The sequence below is a fragment of the Typopeltis vanoorti genome, chromosome 19 (assembly GCF_054136105.1).
Source record: "Typopeltis vanoorti isolate ZY-2024b chromosome 19, IOZ_Tvanoo_1.0, whole genome shotgun sequence".
In the NCBI taxonomy this organism is placed as follows: domain Eukaryota; kingdom Metazoa; phylum Arthropoda; class Arachnida; order Uropygi; family Thelyphonidae; genus Typopeltis; species Typopeltis vanoorti.
The window spans coordinates 24,187,501-24,209,731 of NC_143567.1; the positions used below are offsets into that span (position 1 = coordinate 24,187,501).

The 22,231-nt window shown below is 34.5% G+C and overlaps 1 protein-coding gene across 1 annotated transcript in view; it reads left to right on the forward strand.

Moving 5' to 3' along the window:
- Positions 1-15,483, forward strand: part of LOC150095916 (uncharacterized) — a 16,733-nt gene extending 1,250 nt beyond the window's left edge. The window contains exons 2-3 of the mRNA XM_090409181.1: positions 9,427-9,498; positions 13,339-15,483. Of these exons, the coding sequence (XP_090265307.1) occupies positions 13,384-14,061 (678 nt within the window). The 5' untranslated portion in view covers positions 9,427-9,498; positions 13,339-13,383 and the 3' untranslated portion in view covers positions 14,062-15,483. The remainder of the gene's footprint in view (positions 1-9,426; positions 9,499-13,338) is intronic.
- Positions 15,484-22,231: the final 6,748 nt, after the last annotated feature.

The window sequence follows — 22,231 nt, forward strand, 5'->3', positions numbered from 1 at the left end:
TGATGGTGTTCGTTGTCATTAATAGACGACAATTTAATCTCACACACTCTGCAATCAGTTTTTATCTGCTTTCAATAAAACTCATATATCTAGTTCTAGAGTTTTTTATTACTACGGCCCGTTGAACAGTGCTGAAGTACCCAATGTGGCCCTCACGGCGAAAAGTTTGGAGACCACTGCTATAATGGTTCCTCCACATTCTTGCAATGTTTGACCGTAATTTTTGTTCAGTTTGGGATTGTGTTTGAGTATTTTACATGCTGCTTTAAATTTCCTCTCGAACTGGTTTTGGTGCGGTGTTGGGACTTGGTAGACATACCACAGAACTGATTTCCAATCAATTCTGTGGTGTGTCTGGAGTGCATGGTCTGAAATGCCGCGGTTTTTCCAAGATGGAGGTATTTAATGTGTCATTTGTGTTCGTCCTTGTTAATTGGGTTGGTTCGTCCTGTTTCCTTTCCCCTATGTATGGTAGGTTAATGTGCATTGTATTTTGTAAACCACTGGGTGGGCTAAGTGTGGAAGAGGATCTTTGGAAGAATTGAATCGGTGTCTAATTTTGTCGTGGGTTTTAAGGTGGTTTTGATCTTGTATTTGTGTAGTGTTCTGTCTATTCTTTCCGAAATGCCTCTAACATAAGGAATGGCAATGGCATTCTTGAAATCTTTTTTTTGTTTTTAATGGTATCGCTCTGGAGGATCTTGTGAAGTTTTTTTTTTTTTTTTTTTACTGTATCCATTTTTTATAATGTATGGTTAATGATCTCGTAATCCTGCTTTAGAGCTTGCTCATTTGAACAAATAGTTTGAGCTCTCGGTTTAAAGATGCTTATGACACATAGTGTTTTGTGTTGGGTGGTGGTAAGAATTTTTTGTGTGTTGGTTTGTGGTAGACTGAGAGGAAGAGACAGCCTGAGGGAAGACTTGTTACGAGTGTGTCTAGGAAAGGAAGAGAGTTGTTTTTTCAATTTTAGGGTGAATTGGATAAGTTTGTGTTGTATGTTCAGGTGGCTAAGAAATGTATTTAGTGCTTTGCGGCCATTAGGCCAAACGGCGAAAATATCATCGACGTATCTGAGAGAAATTTTGGGTTTTATGCACGCTGACTCTAGAGCTCGTTGCTCAAGGTCTGCCATATAAAAGTAAGCTATTGTGGGGGAGGGGGGTGATGAGCCCATGGCTGTACCTACTTTTTGAAGGTAAAACTTGTTTTGCCACACGAAATATCCGGAGAGGAGTACGTCTGCAAAGAGGACCGTGATGTCTGTGAAAATATGTTCTGTAGGAGCATAATAGTATCACTGATCGGGATTTTGATGAAAAGGGCAGATATGTACAATACAAGAAGATTTGGTGAAGTGCTTTTTAAAAAAAAAAAAAAAAACATTCAATAGCAAATTGAACTGTACAAGTCTAGTAGAAAATCTTAGTGCGGGAGGACCTTAGCAGGATTTATTGTAGTTTTTTTTTTTTTTTTTTTTTGCAACTAGAGGTCAGGCTAAGTAAAAGATTAATCAAGAGCGTAGATTCAGTTTACCTTTGTAGAGTACAAGAGGATGTAGCTTGTTTTCCTATACACATGTATCTTTCTGATGATGATCTCAATGCAGTGGTCGAAACGTGAATTGTTATTTTATTAATAAGTAAAATAATCATTTCAACCCGTGTGTTTTGTGTCCCTAAATTTGTAAATATGAATGTTGATCACCGTATAACCTTAAAAGAAAGAGTTAATATATTAAACGTCTCTTTAGTGCTGCAGGAACGGCAGTACTTTACACTAATACGTGTAGGAAGTACCTTTGATGAGGAGGGGCTCAATTTCCTTATCAAAAAGTAATCTTTCATCAACTTACCAGTAAGGATAATATCCTTTCCTCACGTTCAATCATTTCTAAGTAAAGAGTAGGAAATCATAATTTATTCGTCTCAAAACAATTTTCAAATTGCATACAGAAATCCACACTTGAGAAAAGAGAATGCGAGTCTGTTATACACGCAACGTTATTAGTAGATTTATACGCCCGCCTGTCACTTTTAATGAATGAATTTAATTTACCTCTTTATCAAAATTCATCCCGCTTAAACTGGAACTGGACTGAAGACAACTGAGGTTGGCATATGAAGATGATAGCGGACTCAAAGGATGTTGATGACCACAGTGACAAGCAGGACAGGCACTACAGACGGTTCAGAAATTGCATTTGCACGAGGCGAGAAGTTTTTTGTTTCAGCAAATTGGCGTAACTATACGAAAAATATCATAAAAGTCATTTATTCCTAATCATAACCGTCTATCCGATTACAACATCAGGATCTCAAGAGACATGTGAGGATTCCTAATGTAAGAAACCATTTAGTTTGGCCACATGTAAGAAATCATTTTCTAATCAACACCCTCGAAATCAACGAAAAATTTATAGTTCTGAGATCCATCAACATTTAAAACTCACGTAAGATATCCTCATGTGAAGAAACCTTATGTCTGTGAAAAGACATTAGCTTGTCCTTCAAGTCCAATTATTATTCATGTTAGAAATCATACATTCAAACACCTTTCACATTCGGCATCTGTGGCAGGAATTTCACTCTTACAGGCTATCTCAAATTACACTGTCGAAAAAACCTTTCCAGTTTCATAGTCTGCTCAAAGAAATTTTCTCAATCGAAAACCTTAAGAGACATGTAAGAATATTCGAATGAAAAATGCTTCAATTGTGATATATAACATGGTCGCTGCGGGGAAAGTTTCATTTGAAAATTTCACTGCTGTGACTATCTTCATTTCACATAAAAACCGCTATGAAAACAGGCAGGTTATTCATAAAATGGACACCAATGGGAAATGAAATAATACAGATTTATGCTAGAAATCTAAAGATGTTGGAAATCTTCACATACAACCAAATATTTTCAACAACTCTGTTCTTAGCAATATTACAAACATAATCATAGCACAACACTTTTTTGGTAGTCACTTTCGAACTTTACTGTTCGTAACAGTGTAATATTAATGGAAGACGTGATTAGATATTGCTTATCTAGTGAAACTGATTACAAATATCGAAATAATATGTATTCTTGGTGCAGGTAATGACTGTAAACATTATACGATTGAGTAAAGCACCATACTTCGGTGAATGCTGAACGCGGTATTGTAGAGCTACGGAATTGTCCACAAGACGGATGGAACTCTGTTATTCCGTGAGTATCATATTAAACTGGTTTTCATTTCTGAGACTTCGTGTACTCGCAAACTTGCTATCCACACCTGCAGTTCAGTTCATGAGATGACCCGTCGACTTGAACGTGTAGTCGCATATAGAAGCTGTTTTGTCAATAATAATTTTTTCCTCTCTATCTATCTCGATAATACAGAGACGATACATGAATTCTCATTATTTCTATAGTGATAGATGGAAATGAAAAGAATGCAAGTTATATTAATAATAACTCGCTAATCTAATGATATAGTCTTGTTTGCAAAAAGGGAGCTGATTTTATAAATTACATTCAGAATTTTTTTTGTTAAAATACACATCCCTTCTGAACAATATAAATATCGGATTTTACTACCCTTCTTCGTATAATAATCTGCTAACAATTCATTGCATCATTCATTAATAATTCAGCAGTGAACAGTACCCAATAAAACATCGGGATAACCTGATTAATAATCTCGAAGAAGGGATTATAATCCTCTTTCCTTATAAGTAATCTCTCACCCAGTCTATTTTCAGAATTTTGTTCTTACTCATTGTAAGTAATCGCACAAAACTTAATCTGTATCTTGTACACGTGTCTTATTTCTGTGTGGTTCGTTTAACAATCGCGTGCTCTGCCAGATAAAGGTAATTTTTGTGCCATTTCGGAATTTCTCAAATTCGTTTTATTATTTATTTTAATTAAATTCGAAATTAATTTAATCAATGTTGAAATTATATATTTAAAAGAACTTACGCTAGTTAAGTCAAAAACGACTTGATAATAATTCAGTTTTATTCATTTAATTAAATAATAGATATCAGAAAAATGCATAAGTCAAATTATCCCAAAAAATCCTGTTTTCTTTAATGATTAGACGATCTGAAATTGTGTCATTTACAAAGTTAGCATTCGCGCTTCATTCTATTTTTAAAAGAATCAGGATTATGGAATAACAACAGCAATAATTATATTTATTTATATATATTAGGTTTATTTGAATGGTGTAAGTTATTTAAGATTATTGATAATCGCAATCACGAACATCCTCTTACCGATATCTGTGCACCGAAATGGTAAAATAAGTACATCATTTTACATTTTTAAAATATGAAACTATTCTAATCAAAAGAAATCTGACCAACCAAGTAATCTTTCAAGCATCACGCTGTGAAATATTTCACTGTACTCCCAAAACGAATTATTTATGCACAATTTGGTTAACTGGTCATTTTAGTTTGATTATGATAAAGATCGCCTTTCTAATCACATCTTAAGCTGAATAAAGCGATCCTGATGGAGACAAAACAGGTCGTACGCAGTAGGGTCAAACTGGCCAGAGAACACACCTCTCTATTATGAGAAAGGAATTTTTCATTGAAATGAAATAGCGCTCTTTCATTATTAATCGTAAGAAGATATTTCCGATCGACTTTGAAAAAAAATCGCACTTCATAATTCACTCTAATGGAGGACCCTTCAGTAATAAACCGTTTATCCGATTAATATATCTCAAGAGACGTGAATAATCCTAATGGTAAGAAACCATTTATTTCGCCACCTGTAACAATACATTTTCTAATCAACAGACCCTCAGAAGACGAAAAAAATTTACAGTTCTGAGATCCATATAAGTGACAAATATATGTACAGAAGCATTCATATCTTGTGAAACTCACTGAAAAATCACAAAATGATATGCAGACTTCTTGCAGGTAATTATTGTCCACATCTAGCATTTTTTTGTTTGAGTAAAACACCACAATTAGTTCAATGCCGAACACAGTAGGGAAGTGCATCGCAATTGTCCATAACATGGATGGAATTCAGTTATTCGATCAATATCCAATTACAGTGATTTTCGTTTCTGTGACTCAGTGCACTCTCAGAAGTGCTAACACTTGTAGTTCGGTTCACAAGTATGGTGAGATGATCAATAGCGTCATATATATATAGTTTCCTCAAAATGAAAAAAATATTAACTTCCTGTATATATGTCTCATTAATACCTGAATACCCAAGAAATCTAATCTTCTCGATGTAGTGAGAGATGAAAAATAAAAAAAATGCCGAATAAAGAAAAATTATGAAATACAATTTTATTACGAATAATCAGCTATGCTGATGACATATATTGTGGAAAAATGGAGGTGATTTAGAAACAACAGGAAATTCTATTCGCTTGTTCATGTGACTCACTAAGTAATTATGACACCATTCAGCAGTTTGGTAAACACCCAATAAAACGGTGGGATATCCTGATTAATAACCTAGAAGAACAGACTATAATCCCCTTTTCCTTATGTGATAAGTAATCTCTCAGTCAGGCTATTATTAGCGATTTGTTTTAACCCATCTTAAATAATGGTGGAAGCATATTGGATGTTGTCACGTTACACACGTGTCTTATTTCTGACATTGATTCCTATTACAATCTTGTGTTCTATCAGAGAAAGGTAATTTCTGAGCCATTTCGGACTTTTTTCAAATGAGTTTTATTATTTAGTTGAATAAAATCGGAATTTAATTCTTAGAATATTTAAACTATATATATTGATATATGCGATTTAACTGGCGTAAAAGAATTTACGCCAGTTAAATCAAAATTAATTTGTAATAGAAAAAGTCTTTAACCAAGTTGTTCCAAATAATCCTGATTACTTTCATGATAAAATAACAATCTGAATTTGTGTCATTTAAAACTTTTTCCATTATTCATCTCATTCATTCTCCTTTTATTATTTTTTAAAAGAGACTAAAGATTACTAGATAAACATAGCAACAATAACTATATTCATTCTATAATATAATAAATTTATATTATTGAATTGAAGATTGATAATCCCACTCACGAAACGCCTGTAATCCAATTATATACATTAAAATTATAAATTGTGTACAAACCTTAAAATCGAAAACCAATAATCTGTAAATAAACTTGAAATGTAATCCAAATTGATCTGGACAACCAGATAATTTTTCGAGCATCATATTCTAAAATATTTTACTGTACGACAAAATGTATATTATTTATAGATCTGAAGTTGAATTAAGCTACCCTAATGGAGAGGGTGAAAATAATATGGACCACTTAAACTGGCCAGAGAAAACACGCGCTTAACTATCAGAAATATTATATGAAGCCAGTTTAAAGGTAGAACATCAGGGAAAGAAATTTAGCACAGAAAGAGGAGAGATAGAAGGAAATCTGATATCACCCAAATTATGAGAGTATATAAATATATCCACGCGAATGTATTTAATTAAAGACTTCTTATAATGTAACACAAAACATTCTGGGTGACATCTGATCTCTCTCATCTCTGAATGTTAAATTCCTTTCTTTGATGTTCTGGCTGTAGAGTTCTAATGTACTTTTCTGGGATGGATTGTTCATTTTTATCTGTTTATTATTTTTGACTGAAATAAAGAATCAAAACCTTTTTCTAAATAAACAAACATTAAATCTGCAGAAAGTCGATATTCGTTCACTTTCCCAATTACTTGGTTGATAGTGAGGATGTAATCTCTTGTAGAGAATCTTTTTCTGCATCTTGCTCGTTCACCTGGTTGTGCTCATCCAAGAATTTTGCGATGCTATTTAACATAACGGATATAGCACGTCGTGAACTTGGGTCCGGAAAATATCCGCAAACCTGTGCTTGAATGGAGCCGATTTGAAGCTCACCTGCCGTGGTGTGTCGATTACGTCTTGTTTTCACAACCAAAAATCTGTGTTCACATTCCGTGGTAGAGCATGGCGGTCTCTTAGCAATCGTCTGATATGCATTGCATTGGTTTCAAGCGCTGAACAAAGGCTGGTTACAACATTATGCGAGATTCCAAACTTTCTGGCAAAATCGGACCTCCTTCAAGCTTTCCAATAATTCTTCCCTCCTAGTGCAATCATCTAGTGATGTCATTGAGAGATTACAAGCGAGACAGGATTTCAAGATTATTCCTATACAAAGAGCTTCCTTCAAACACAATTCGCTACCGCAGCCTTTTGCCTTTTATCTTGTTGAGTGCTACGTATTCATTTGCATAACATTAAGAGCTGTTTAGATATAAAAACCTTTTTGAACGAAACAAAATCATAGTTCTATTGATTCTGAGGCGACAATAATTGACTCATATGGATGTGAAGAGAAATCAGATTTGAGGGTTGCCAATAGCAAAGATGAAAGATATAGTAGAGGATTTTTTACTGTGATTTTATTTTGGAAGGTTAGCAAATATATATAGTTTGAAAATTAGAATCTACGGTTTTAGAAAGAGCATTTGAAGCGTCGGTGATTTGTGCAGTGTAAGGCTTGTGAAATGGGAAACAATGCATTTGATGAATTCCCATGAACAAATCTGTTCATTGGCTGGAAGGATCAAAGCTGCTTTATCAGCTGGCAGACTCCGAGATTGTTGAATTTTAATAGTTTTAACCATTACTTTAAAAGAACCGGAACCAGAGATAGTGATCAGTAATTAGATGATAAGAATTGTCACACTTCTTCGGATGAATACATCCTGATTTCAAACCTTCTTGATAGAGAGCAGTTGAGAAACAGAGAAAAAATGACACCATGAAACGTTATTCATTTCGGGTGTTCAAATTAAAAATAAAAAATAAACTTAAAGAAATGGTTTCATGCGCAAGAAAGCTTTTTCATCCACTTTAAACAACATTCATTGGATGAAAAATTGACATTATATGTGGTACATTTGCAAAACTATGCAGACATGCACCAACATCATCTATATAGCAAATTAAGAAAATTATAAATGAGGAGAATAGATTTTTACAAATCTACCAATGTAGGAAGCCTGTACAAATGTGACGACATTAGAAACGGATGGACGAAAGTCGTGGTTTGAATGTCTGGCAAGAAACAAAAAAAAAAAAAGGCTGTCTTTGGACAGGATGTAATTTTCGTTTGAGTAGACATCACTATCAGATTCGAGGTGCTAATAATTGCTTTTTCAAGCTTTTAAATAAATAAAAATAGCTAATAAAGATTTCGATGAAAGCTACTTCAGACAGGCGAGTGTTCATCTTGGAGTAGTTACATTTGAGTTCAGGTACGAATAGTTTAAAGCAGAATTGAGAAACATTCTCTCCGTTACGAGAAGAATTGTTTCGTGTGACATTCAGTATAAATGTTCTGAACAGAGAACTGAAAAGATTTCTTACACCAATGAAATCACACATGAAATTTACAAAGATTATCCGAATTGGCATTCCTGTAATGCTAGACAACATGGATGAAAAAGTGGTAGGCTGAATTTAGCTCTAGAGATGAAGTCTACTATTGTCTGAACAGTCTACAGGAAGAAACAGAATACTCCTGAAAGGACCATTATCTACCATTAGAGATCAGGCGAGTTGGAAGAGTTTGTATGATCATCCGTTATTTCACGAGTGGTGGGAACAATTTATGTGAGTTAACTGAGGATAGAAAATGTCTCGTCATTTCTCCATGCTCAATCAAGAACGGAAATCGACTGTTGGACTTTGTTGTAATGGCGCAGGGACAGTTACGAAGTATAACTGTCCCTTCGTAAGAATACACAGGATAAATTCAAAAAAAGCATTTAGAGGGCTGAAAATCAGTCTCCAACACTAATTACTTTACTGTCCAAAAATTTAAACCAGAGAAAATTGATAATAAAAAAGAGAATTAAAAAAAATTAGAATGGATGGTTTTATTAGGAGACCATCAGAGAGAGCTAATTTGGTAGTTGACATTCAAACTATTATTATACAATTAATTCAATTAATGGCGAAACAAGTAATCAAATTATCCTTTCTCGCAGTAACCGCCCACAAGAAATTGTAAGCTGTTGAGTAATCCTATAGTAAAAGAAGGTGTAATTGAACTAGAACATGCAGGGGTAATTCTAAGAGGTTCATCAGAGGTTATAGCAGCATAATTATCGATTTTGATGAAAGAGACTCATTTCAGCATCTATCCCGTCTAGATGAAAGCAAATTTTTTTTTTTTTAGATTTTTTTTCTGTTACCATTTTGGTTATAATTACGCACATATGACGGCATTTATTAATTTTAATTGAGATGAAAATTAACTACCATATGATAAGTTGATAATATGATTATAACCTGTACTTTTTTACAATGAAAGTATTCTCGAACCAGAACTATCTACAGCCTTTTGTTTGCTCATACTCTCACACTCATATTACTGACTTATATTTGTGCATTACTTTTCAGTTAGTTTGTTAACAAGCTTGTCAGCTGTGCAACTCAACAGTTGTCTTTCATCCTAAGCTCCTAGAAACCGAGGTAATTATTTTTATTATTTATTTTTTCCAAATTTTATATTTATTTATCAAACTGTCATTTAGTACAAAAGAAATATATTGAATGAACAGTATTTGCTTTCTTATGGTTTCGGCCTTGTCTCTGAAGAGAAACAACAGATCGAAACATTTGTCAGGACATTTAAACTAGCTAATCAAAAGCCTTAATAATTAAAGTGCAAACATGCAGACGCTTGGGCAGCGATCGTGTTTTTATAAGTAATGCAAGCTAATTCAACTCCGATGGTAAGGATAATACACTTAGAAGCACTCTTCTAAAAATTATGAAACTTTCATAGTTTTTCATGGAAATTTTCCCGACCGACTTAAAAAAACGCACTTAATAATCCACTCTAATGATGGCCTCTTCGACGATTATCCGACTAATCGAGCTCAAGAAACGTGTGAGAATTCCGAATGGTAAGGAAGAATTTATAGATGTGAGATCCAATAACCCTTAGAACGCACGTAAGATATCATCACGAGAAGAAACCTTAGGCTTTTAAAATTCAAAAGCATAAGGTTCAATTCAATTCAAAGCCCTTTCGCATGCGCAGCCCGTTGGATCTGTCTTCACTTTACATAGAAACGGATAAGAAAACGTCCCCGTTAATTTGTGAATTACATATCAAGACAATAAGAAATAATACAGATTTGCTTGAAAAATCTAAATATTTTCGAAATCTTACCATAAAACAAATCATGTTCTTAGGAAATATCAGAAAGCTAATCAGAGTTGAACGCTTTTACTGCACTTAACAGGTAATACTTACGGAATAAGAGACAAATGTTTGTACCGGAACATGAATATTGCATATCTGGTGAAAGTGAGTAAAATATCAAAATAATATGCAGTCTTTTTAAAGGTAACTATTATCCACATCTAGCATTTTTGGTTTGAGTGAAACACTGTACTTATGTGAATATCGAACGCAGTGTGGTAGACATCGCCAATCTCCACAACTCCATTGTGGAGAATGGCGTGTTATCTTGTCAACAAGTTGAATGGAATTCTGTTATTCCATCGGTATTCTATCACATTTACTTTCTTTACAGAGGTTCAATGGATTCGCAAACGCACTAGCCACAATTGCAATCAAGTTCATAAGATAAGTAATCTCTCATTCTGTCATAATGTCATAAATTATGTTTTATTCTTTTAATTAAATAATAGATATTAGAAACTGCTTTAGTCAAATTATTCAAAAAATCAAGCTTTCCTTCATGACAGCAGGACATAATCTGAAATCTAAGGGATTTAAAATTTTTACATTATTCATCCTCCGTTCTATTTGTAATATAATTTTACAAACGAATGTGGATCACTGAATAATCGTAACCACAATAATTATATTTATTCAAGAATGTAATGAATTTACATGATTGAATTGAATATTATTAGTAATCCCAGTCACGAAATGTTAATTCTAACCTTATAATAATCTTTCAAGCATCGTTCTCTGAAATATTATACTGCTCGACCAAAATCAATACATATAGATCAGTACGTTAACTGTTCACTTGAGTTAGATTAACTTTGTCATATCAAGAATCAATCTATTCGCATCAAACCACTTCAGTGTCAGGACGGAAACATGTCTTACGTTTTTCGTAATTCGTAGTATGGTCAAATTGGCCAGAGAACACACCTGTTTAACAGGCCAAATTTGTATCGAGTGTAGTGTATATAAGTATATATGTGTGGACTCAATAGCTGGTATCAGCTTTATGAAACAGACGAGATCAGGGGCCTCCTCCTAAAGCTAGGCAATACTAAAAGGTGTAAAAAAATTTCCAGCTTTTTGAATCCATTCAAATACCTAATCCGAATCGATATTGGTGGAGATAAAAAACAGGCCCAGAATCCACCACAACGGTCTCCCACAGGGCTATGTGTTAGCCAATATTCTCTTTAACATCTATGTATCCGACTTATCATACACCAGCTAAAGCAAATATATGTACGCCGATGACCAGCGATCCTCTACAAATCTACCTCTTTTGCCAACCTGTAATTGAATCAGACCTGAACATCCTGGAAAAGTACATCACGCAGCGTTACCTGAAGCAAAATCCAATATAAACCGTGTCCACAGTATTTCGCCTGAACAACGCAAAGGCAAATCGACACGTCAACCTCTCGTTTTGTGACAAAATGGTAGAACATGAGACTCACCCCAAATACCTTGGAGTGAAACTGGTCGGAAGCCTAACCTACAAAAGGCACATCACCAACCTGTCAAACAATATTAAAACGAGGAATATTATCATTTCCAGGCTTGCTAGTACAACCTGGGGTTGTGCTGCCGAAGTCCTAAGGTCGTCTGCACTATCCCTTTAATTCTGTGCAGCAGAATACTCTGCTCCCGTCTGGGAAAAAGTGCGCACACTAATATTATAGACACCCAGCTAAACTCTGCCTTGCGCACAATTAGTGGTACACTGAGAAGCACTCTTCTGGCCTGATTGCCTGTCCTATTTTCTACACCATCGCTCCACCAAATATATGTAGAAGACAAGCCTCGATTAAAGAATTTAATAAAATAATGAGAAACTCACTTCTGTCTCTGCACCAGCCTCTCATAAATCCATCTAGTGTTCTCCTAAAATCAAGAAACCCTTTCTAGTCCATGGAAGAAAACTCAACTCTCTTCAGCTGCCTTACCATCAACACTTGACATGTGGAGAGAACACTGGCTCGACAAATGGCTTCCCGGTTGAAGATCTCAGTGCTCTGAAGCCAAGTTTTGCGCTTGAAGATTTGGCCATCAATCAACAGGATCAGAACTAACCAGAGTAAATGTAGCTATTATATACGTAGATTCTGTCAGACCACTCTTAATCTGATTGTTTTCCCCTTAGCCCAGGCGATTCCTCATATTGTGAATGACTGCCCAAAGCGCCAATTTCCTAGTGCTGTACCCCCAGGCATCCAATAGGTGACGAATGAGTCCCTGGATTTCCTTCATAAACAAGACATTGAAAAGTAGCTGCTTTATATTCCTTTTGCCATAAGAATACATAAATAAAAATAAAGATGTAGTAGAGAGTTAGAACATCAGGGAAGGGTATTTACGATAGAACTAGGAGTGATGCTTTCGTTTACCTTGCCAATTAGTTGGTTGTTAATGGGTATGTAATTTCTTGTAAAGAATATTTCTCTGCATGTTCATATGGATGTGCATCATCCAAGAATAAAATATCTTTTATTTTATCCAGAATAATGTTATCAAAATGGAAATCTCCTGATTTCATGCTAATGCACCGTATGAAGCAGAAAGCGTTATGTTCAATAATATCAATGTTGATAGTAAAAAGTCTCTCCACTAAATCAAAAAATCACTGTATGTATAATTAGTAATAAATGTGTTCTTCTTCCCTTCACGTATTAGGTCAAGTGGCCTGTTAAGGAGCAATCTTTAGCCCTTTTATGTCGTACCCGTCCCGAGGATAAGGTCTAGCTATGAGAGATATATGTGCCAAACAAAATATTTTATATAACAAGGAAATTTCCTCACCACGATTGAGTTCATTAGCTGATTTTCTGCAATCATTACTGCAAAAATGTCATATTCTCTTTCTAGAACAAAGTTTTTAAACCTCACTTTTTCGAGGAAACGAAATGTCATGAAAAACAAAAAAGCGTGCTGTTCCACCACTTTTAAATAAAATGTTAAAAGAAGTAGACAAATAATCAACAGATTGATAAATAACTAAACGATGTTACATTTACATTTTTATTGCTCTCATATATATTCATTTACAATCTCTTTCTGTAGAATTACGATATATTTTACCTACATTTTATATTATTTTGTTTTAGTTTCTGAAATCACTTCAAGAAGCTTCTTCGTCTGGAGGATTCAAAATGGAAATATTTTCAACGAAACAGAAGAAATATAAAGATGACGAAAACAAGGCAGAGAAAGCATTTCTTCCAAGTGAATCATCAACGAATTGTCCTGAAAAATCCATCTGCAAAAAATTGAAAAGAGAGTTTTTCAATTCAAAAGAAAGCGAAAAGAATTTAGAAATTCAAACAAACCATGAACCTTTCTTCTGTTCAGTGTGCGAAAAGCAATTCGATCGCTTACAGAGTCTTAAAACTCACTTAAGGGTTCACAAAGAGAAATCATTGAGCTGTTCTTGGTGTGAAAAGAAATTTTCTAAGAGATGTAATCTCAAAATGCATTTAATGATTCACAATAATGAGAAACCCTTCAGCTGTTCAATGTGTGAAATGAAATTTGATCGCACATTTAGTCTTAAAAATCACTTAAGGATTCACACTAACGAGAAACCATTCAGCTGTTCTTGGTGTGAAAAGAAGTTTTCTCAGCGATGTGGACTTACATCGCATTCAAGGATTCACAGTAATGAGAAACCCTTCAGCTGTTCAGTGTGTGAAAAGAAATTCTCTCTATCACAATATCTCAAAAGTCACTTAAGGGTTCACACTAAAGAGAAACCCTTCAATTGTTCAATGTGTGAAATGAAATTTTCTCACCGAAATACTCTTAAACATCATTTAAGGGTTCACAATTGAAACCCTTCAATTGTTCAATGTGTGAAATGAAATTTTCTCACCGAAATACTCTTAAACATCATTTAAGGGTTCACAATAATGAAAAACCCTTCAGCTGTTCAGTGTGTGACAAGACATTTTCTGCTACACAAAATCTCAAAAGTCACCTAAAGGTTCACACCAAAGAAAAATCCTTCAGCTGTTCGGTGTGTGTGAAAAGAAATTGTCTTCAAAGTTATTTTAAAAGGCATTCAACCACACACAATAACGAGAAACCAGTCAGCTGTTCATAGTGTGAAAAGAAATTTTCTCAGCGTAGTAATCTTTAAAAGCATTTAAAGATTCACAGTAATGGGAACACTTTAGCTCTCCAGTGTGCCGAATAATTGTCTCTTTCGTAAGATCTCAAAAGGCACTTTAGTGTTTACGTTCAAGTAACGAGAAACACCTGTAACTGTGCGGTGTGTGAAAATAAATTTTGTCGACGAAGTTATCTTAAAAGTCATTGAAGGATTAAACGGAATAAGAGAAACTAAAGCTGTTCAGTGTGTGAAAGGCACTGTTCCTTTCATATGACCTCAAATGCACTTCAGAGTACACGGTAAAGAGAAACCCTTCAATTGTTCTGTGTAAGGATAGAACTTTTCTCGACGAAGTCATCGTAAATGCAACTTAAAGAATTCACAAGAATAAGAAAATTATAAGCTGTTTATACTGTGAAATGAAGAGATCCTTGTATTTATATTAAAAAAAACACTTAAGGATACATGCAAAGAGAAATTCTTCGTTGTTTCAACAGGAGTAAACAATTTTATGAAAATTCTCAACTGAAGAGCCACCCAACGGTTCCTATAAGAGAAAAGCCTTTAATTTCTAAAGTGTATTTTGCAACTTTATTCTGTTTAACAAACAATTATTCTCATCTATATGGTCTTAGTCGTGACTAATCCATCTCTTTCATTTGTATGAATAAATGTCTTCAGTAATCAATCCTTAACTTCCACTTAGCCATCATGAAGAGAAATCTTACTTATGAAAAATGTGTGAACAGCAATTTACCACTTCATCAGTATTTAAAATCCATCAGAGTAGACATAGCAGAGAATACTTTCTCTGCTATGTCTACTCATGCTCATCCTACTTCTCTAAATATGAAAATCCGTCTAGGCCATATTCGTACTGAAAACTCGTATGTGTTTGCAATGTACTGAAAGGTATGTTTTAAAACTTACACTCTGAAGACCCTTTGATTTGGGAAAATGGTAATTTTCAACCTCGAGTAACACCTAGTTAATCACTTTAATAGAAAATATTTTTATGAAAATTGTGAGAAAAAATCTTGCCACTTGCAGAAAAATCTTTCTGCATATATTACCTCTTATTGCAATTAAATTTTAACAATGTGATCACAATAAACTGTTGTTTGTAGTAACTAATATTTGGTTTGAATCCTTTTTCATGTGAATTTAGAATTTATTAACTGAAAATAAAGTTCATATTATATGTATTTCCTGTTTCATTGATCTTGTTATAGTTTTCAAATAAATACACACTGCAGAAGAGATCGAGGCAGAAACAAAATGTCTCCGTGCATTTCATAAGAACTCAATCTTATCCTAATGAGCTCTTATGGAATGCGCGTGAGTTGTCTAAATATTCCCGGCTTAAGAGAGGCCTACAATAGTTTGAAAGGTCAACCTATTCCGAATGGTATTGTAGTTGCAAGAATTTATCTTATATTTCTATCACCATTTGTTTTCTCAATCTACTCATCTCTTGAGAGGGTTCTTTACTATTCTCCACCGATTTCCACAGACGTCAAGGATATTTTCAACAATATTTTCCCCCTCTATATGTGTCTCATTAATACCAGGATACCCAAGAAGCCTCATTTTCTTGATGTAGTGAGAAATGAAAAGTAAAAGAATGCCGACTAAAGGAAAAATTATGAAATATAATTTAAAAATAAAAAATTAAGAACAATCGGATATGCTGATGACATCCATTATGGAAAAATGGAGGTGACTTATAAACAACAGGAAATTCTACTCGATGTTCATATGACTCACTAAGTAATTATGACGTCATTCAGTAATTATGCAAACACTAAAAGTTACCTAATACGATCGGATAATCTGACTAATAAGCTAAAAGAAGAAATTATAATCCCTTTTTCCTTATTTTATAATAATCTCTCACCCAGGATATTATTAGCGTTTTGTTCTAACCCATCTTAAATAATGGTTGAAACATATCGTATATTGCTAAGATATATATTTGTCTTATTTCTGTGATTGAATCTTTCTTCAATCGTGTGTTCTGTCAGAGAAAGGTAATTTTTGAGCCATTTTAGATTTGTTTTTAAAATGTGTTTTATTATTTACTTTAATTAAATCGGAATTTAAATATTAAAATATTTAAATTATATATTTAAAAGAATTTAAACGCTCCGGGCGCTAAAAGGTCGAGCTATGTCACTAACTCCAGGAAATAGATAAAGCTAGAAATTGATTGATGGTAGACAGAAAATTAAGGTTTAGAGGACAATACTGCAAAGGTTGCTGAAGTAGATCACAAGATTACTTGGCTATTGAAGAACACGCTAACAAATAGAGATAAGGAAGTTATTATTCCTCTTTATAAGACCTTAATATGTCCACATCTGGATAGGGAGAGATATCATCTAATGGATTTGTTGGGGTTAAGGAAGCAGTGGAGAGAAGAATTAGAGGCAAGTGATCAAGATCAAGTAGTCCATGTAATTTTCCATGAGGAAAGAGTGAGGGTGTGTGGATTGCAGAAGTTGCTTAATAAAAGGAAAAGAGGGGAAATAACAGAACCATTTAAGTTGCTTAAAGAGTGTTAAAGGATTGATGCAGGAAAATTCTGCGAACACGTAGCTTTAAGTTGCTTAAAGAGTGTTAAAGGATTGATGCAGGAAAATTCTGCGAACACGTAGCTAGAAGAGAAAGAACGAGAAGTAATTTCTTGAAGTTGAATAAAGTTGGTTTTGTTCGCATGCGAGGACTAGGTTTTTTTGCTTGGAGAGTTATGAATGCGAGAAATGGTTTGCAAGAGTCAGTTTGAGTATTCTATCTGTTAATGGGTTTAAGGAGATGTATGATAGATTGTATGGGCAACTTGGGTCTCCCACGACGAGTCTTTGAACTCCATGTAGGTCCCTGTAGAACAACAATAAATTACCAAGCTCTCTAAATACACTGTGAGATAAAATGAAGTGAGCGATTAGAAACATTTATGGAACAAAAACTATTGAACACAAAAATACGAAACTTGCATTAGTTGTAATAATAAAAGAAACAATTTTTGTACCTGATTTATAAAAACTCAATGTGTCGCATTATGTTTCGTTCTTAAATACGAAACATACCAAAGCAATATGTGAATTTCTGCCACAAAGCAACCAACATCTGACGATCAAATATTTCTAAAGCTCCGCGTATGCGATATTTCAAATCAGCCTTCTGGCAGGGCCTATTTCATCCATGCAAAAGCAGTTATTATTCCACTACAAAGATACCTTTCTAAATGGAAGAAATGACACCTAAATCTAATAGATGGTAGTTATTTTCCCCAGATGAAATGTAGCTATATTTGTTGAAGTATCTGACATGTTTGCCACTTCTGTGTGATGTGAATGATACCCTTCAAGCTTACGCTAAACATAACGAAAAGATTCAGAACCTCTTCAATTCGAGAGTTCAACTGTGATGCAGCTCTAAAGGCCAGCTGCATGCAGGACGAAACTGAGTCAGCTTCATCATTCTCATCAGCTGACACAATCCTGCTGCAACCTACTCTGCATGTCTTGGTTGGAGGAAGTTAATTAGTGCAGTAGGTTGTTGCCAGAACATTAGCTGAAGCTAATGTTCTGGCAACATTATGGTAATGAGACTGGATGTTCTCATATAAGCAACATATGCCAATTATTATATTTCCTCTTTTTGCATATTCCCACTCTAACTAGTTCCAAAACCATCATGAAAAGAATAATAAATATTTGTAGTGTCATTGTGATCAAAATTCAGTTTCCTTTAAAATGACCTATCAAAGCAAAAAAAACTTATTTCAGCACTATTAACAGCATAAACAAACATACTAAGTGCAACACTGCTTTCAGACCTGTCTGCACTTCATGGAGGAGTCATAATATTTGGCATTTCTTAACAATTCAAACTCTTCGGAGTCCTTCGGCCAATCAGAATGGCACTTGTGCAGCCTGAATTTCCAGTTTAGAGAACGCTAAAATCCTAGGTAGTTCTTCTTATTGAGCTACTTTCTTTGTTCCATTCGATAATGTTAATATTCTACCTCTAGTGTTCCCCAAATTATGATGAACCTTTCAAATCAATGGATATATGATAACAATGAAAATATATCCACCAATGATTAAAAGTTATTTTTGGCGTTACAGCACTGGGACTTGTGATTATATGCCTTATAGAGAACCTTCCAGCTAAACCATACGATTGCGAAGTATGTAAGCATGTAAATGACTAGGGGGACTGAAATTCTTTTTTGACACTAATATTTTAATGAATGAATGGTCATTGCTGAAACATCTCCATGCTAACAGTTTTGGAATCCCTTGATCTAAGCCAAAAAAAGGCAGAATTAAGAAATGGGTCAATGAGAAGGTCACTATATGAGTGCACTCCATGGGTCTGTGAAACGTACGTCTTGCCTAAGTAATTTGATCATATTTTATGAGCAGGTGACAATTGAGTTAGATAAAGGAAATGGGTACACGGTAACACTGATGGACTTCGTAAATGCATTTGACAGAATACCCTACTCAATTCTTACATAAATCGGAGCAAATGGAGTTGCTTCGATTTATGTTGCTGTTTAATTTCTATATCAGTGATACAGGAAATGATTTAAGGAGAAACATCCAGTTATTTGCTGGTGATGCAAAATGAAAAAGCAACGGTCAACGAAACAACAGATAATGCAGATGATTTAAATAGACTCTCAGCATGGTCAAAGGATAATGACTCTTGATTTAATGTAGCAAAAATCATGCTGCCAATAGCAGTCCGAAAACGGTCTGCACAATGTACTTCTTAATAAACAGAATATGAAAGTGTCTTTGGTAGGAAAATAAGCTTACGTTACACTGGCCGATTATTATGACTTTCCTACTGAAGGGACTGCAACAAGTGGTTATGTAACACATTCACAGAATCGTCACTATTTTGTAATGTGCACAATGCAATTTCAGAGTCTACTGCAAGGAAAACTTGACAAGTGAACATAAGTGTCCTAATCATATAAGAACATTTTTTGCACAATAGCAGAATTTGACTTGACAATTCCCTCTCTCAGGAAAATCTTTGAAGATTTACCATTAAAATTACATTCCAATTTTATTCTTAAATATATTTCTTAAACTTCTTGAAAATGAAACTTACTCCAAAATGTATTTCTTATAATCAGCACAATCACAGAATTTTCCACGAGTGTGCATGGAACAAAGAAATAAGTCCAATAATAAGAGGTATTTAAGAATTTAGCATTCTCTAAATTGGCAATATAGGCTGTACAAGTGTAATTCTGATTGGAGGGAGAACTCTTGAAGATTTTGAATTGTTAAGAAATGCCACATTTGAAGAAACTAAGATGGCAGCATGGGAAGAATTACAGTTCGAAAAAGCCCTAGATTTCCTGCATAACGTAGCCATATAAGCGACAATTTAAGGAATGATTTGTTCCTTAAATTGGACATAAATTAAAGACATACTAACTGCAGTGAGTGAACTAGCGAAGGTTTTCAATAAAATGAAAAACGAAACTAAAGTATCAATAGAACTACAGACTGCTATAAGCAACCAGGAACATGCTAACTTAGCTCAGCCTACTCAGCTATACTCGCATGTCGTTAAAACAAAGACGTATCTTGCAATAAACCAATAGTGAAACCGATAGCTCGATTAAACAGCGAGGAAACTAAAAATATCATCAAAGAAAAAATCGACAAAAGGAAAATCAAAATCGGAATCACAAACATGAAAAGTATTAATAACGGAGGAGTCTTAATTGAATCTGAAGAAATGACCGATGTAGATTTGCTACATAACGAAATCAGGAAGGAATGCAAAGACATGTTAGTAGTAAATCCCAGTAGGAAATATCTTCCAAGACTAATCACCATATATATGACATTCCCAGCAAAATTGATATTAACAATGCAATTGACACAATTCGCATGCAGAATGAAGAATTCTTCAGTACCGATACAAAGCTGACACAAAAATTCATCATGACAAATAAAAAATGAACAAGAGAAACTTAATTATTGAAGTCGATCCAACAGTGAGGACCAAATTGTTAAACACCGATGTCAAAATGTTGTGGAGAATTAGCCATTGTGCAGACTACGTATGCTTTCTGAGGTGCTTTAGCTGCAATAAATTCCACCATCACACAGGAGACTGCAGGGGGAAAACACCTGTCCATTCTGCTCAAAAGAACATAAGTTCAGCGAGTGCCCACGAAATAAGTTAGAGATGAACTGCATAAACTGCCAAAATCACATCAAGCATGCCAAAACCAAAAACGACTGCAAACACATGGCACTAAGCAAAGACTGTCCGACATATAAATACTTCAGACAGCTCAATTCAAAACATAGATTATGGAAAGCAATAATAAAGCTAGCAGAAACAACACTACTTCCCTGGCATACCTTTAATGAATCTTCAGCGCTCGATCAAGGCTGTAAATAACTTAACAGAACTCATAAAAATAAAAATATATATAGGACTAGCATTAATACTAGAACCCTTACAACACCAACAACAAAATATGCGGCTTTCCAAGTAATTATAAAATATTTTTCAAAGGATCAGAAAGAAAGAGATCTGCAATACTCGAGGTCAACCCTGAAGTCGAGGCAATATTAATTACTCAGCACAGCAACGAGGACTCGGTACTTATTGAAATTACGTACAGAAGAATTAAAACTTTTGCTGCGAGTATGTATCTCGACTATCACACAGACATAAAACACGACTTAGAAAAAATGAGCGACATCGCGGATTTTACCACCAACCAGGGCCTAATAGTTGGAGTAGATAGCAACGCCCATTCGGTATTATGGTTTAACTAAAACACAAACAATAGAGGAAAAAAATTGGAAGAGTTCATAGCATCAAATTTCCTACACATACTAAACGACGACTGTAACACTTCATCTTTCGAAAATACCAGAGAAAGCAGCTTCATCGATCTAACAATGGCAAACAACGCTATTTTACCCCGGGTTTCTGAATGGAAATATGAAGAAGAGGAAAGCTCTTTCTGACCATCGTATAATAAGTTTCATTATCAGTAACAAAAATTTAAACGGAATAGATAACAAAAACCATCGCATTAACATCAAATACTTCACCAATAAAACTAACCAAGAGAAATTTATAAAAGCATTAAAAACAGAATTTTTACGCTTAATCTCAGAATATCACTTTAATGCGAACAGCGAAAAACAGCTCAGCTTATACAAAAACCTAGCTATCTGGGCATCAGCACAAACCGATATAGACTTCCTGGCTTCTGCACTTTCATCAGGTGTGATAAAATCCAGAGACCAAACACTCAAAACAACCAATAAGCTAAACATCGATGGAAGAAAATCAGTACCTTAGTGGAACGACGAACTAACAGTCCTAAGAAAACGTGTCAACGCACTCAGACAACTATACCAAAGAACATACAATAACCAAGATTTAAGAGAGAGCAGAAAACAGAATTACTATAAAGCCAAATACAGCTATCAGTCCAAAATTATTAACGCGAAAACAGAATCATGGAAAAAATTTTGTACAGTTTCAACAGTATCGAATCCTTGGAATTGCACATATAAATTAGCAGCAGGCAAGAACAAGACAGCACCTATACTATCAGCTATCAAGAAAACAGACGAATCTACACTAAAAACTTAGCAGAAATTGCAGCTATTATGATAGAGAAATTTATTCCCGACGACGTTGAATCAACAGATGAAGAAATGCAAAACAGTTACAGACAAAGAATGGAAACAGATATACACTTTTCTGACGATGAATCATTTGAAACTAATGAAATCGCGTCAGTATTAAGATCTATAGATCTAAGAAAAGGTCCTGGAGACAAGGAAAAAGCAGCGATGTCCTCCTAACAGCGTTACTCG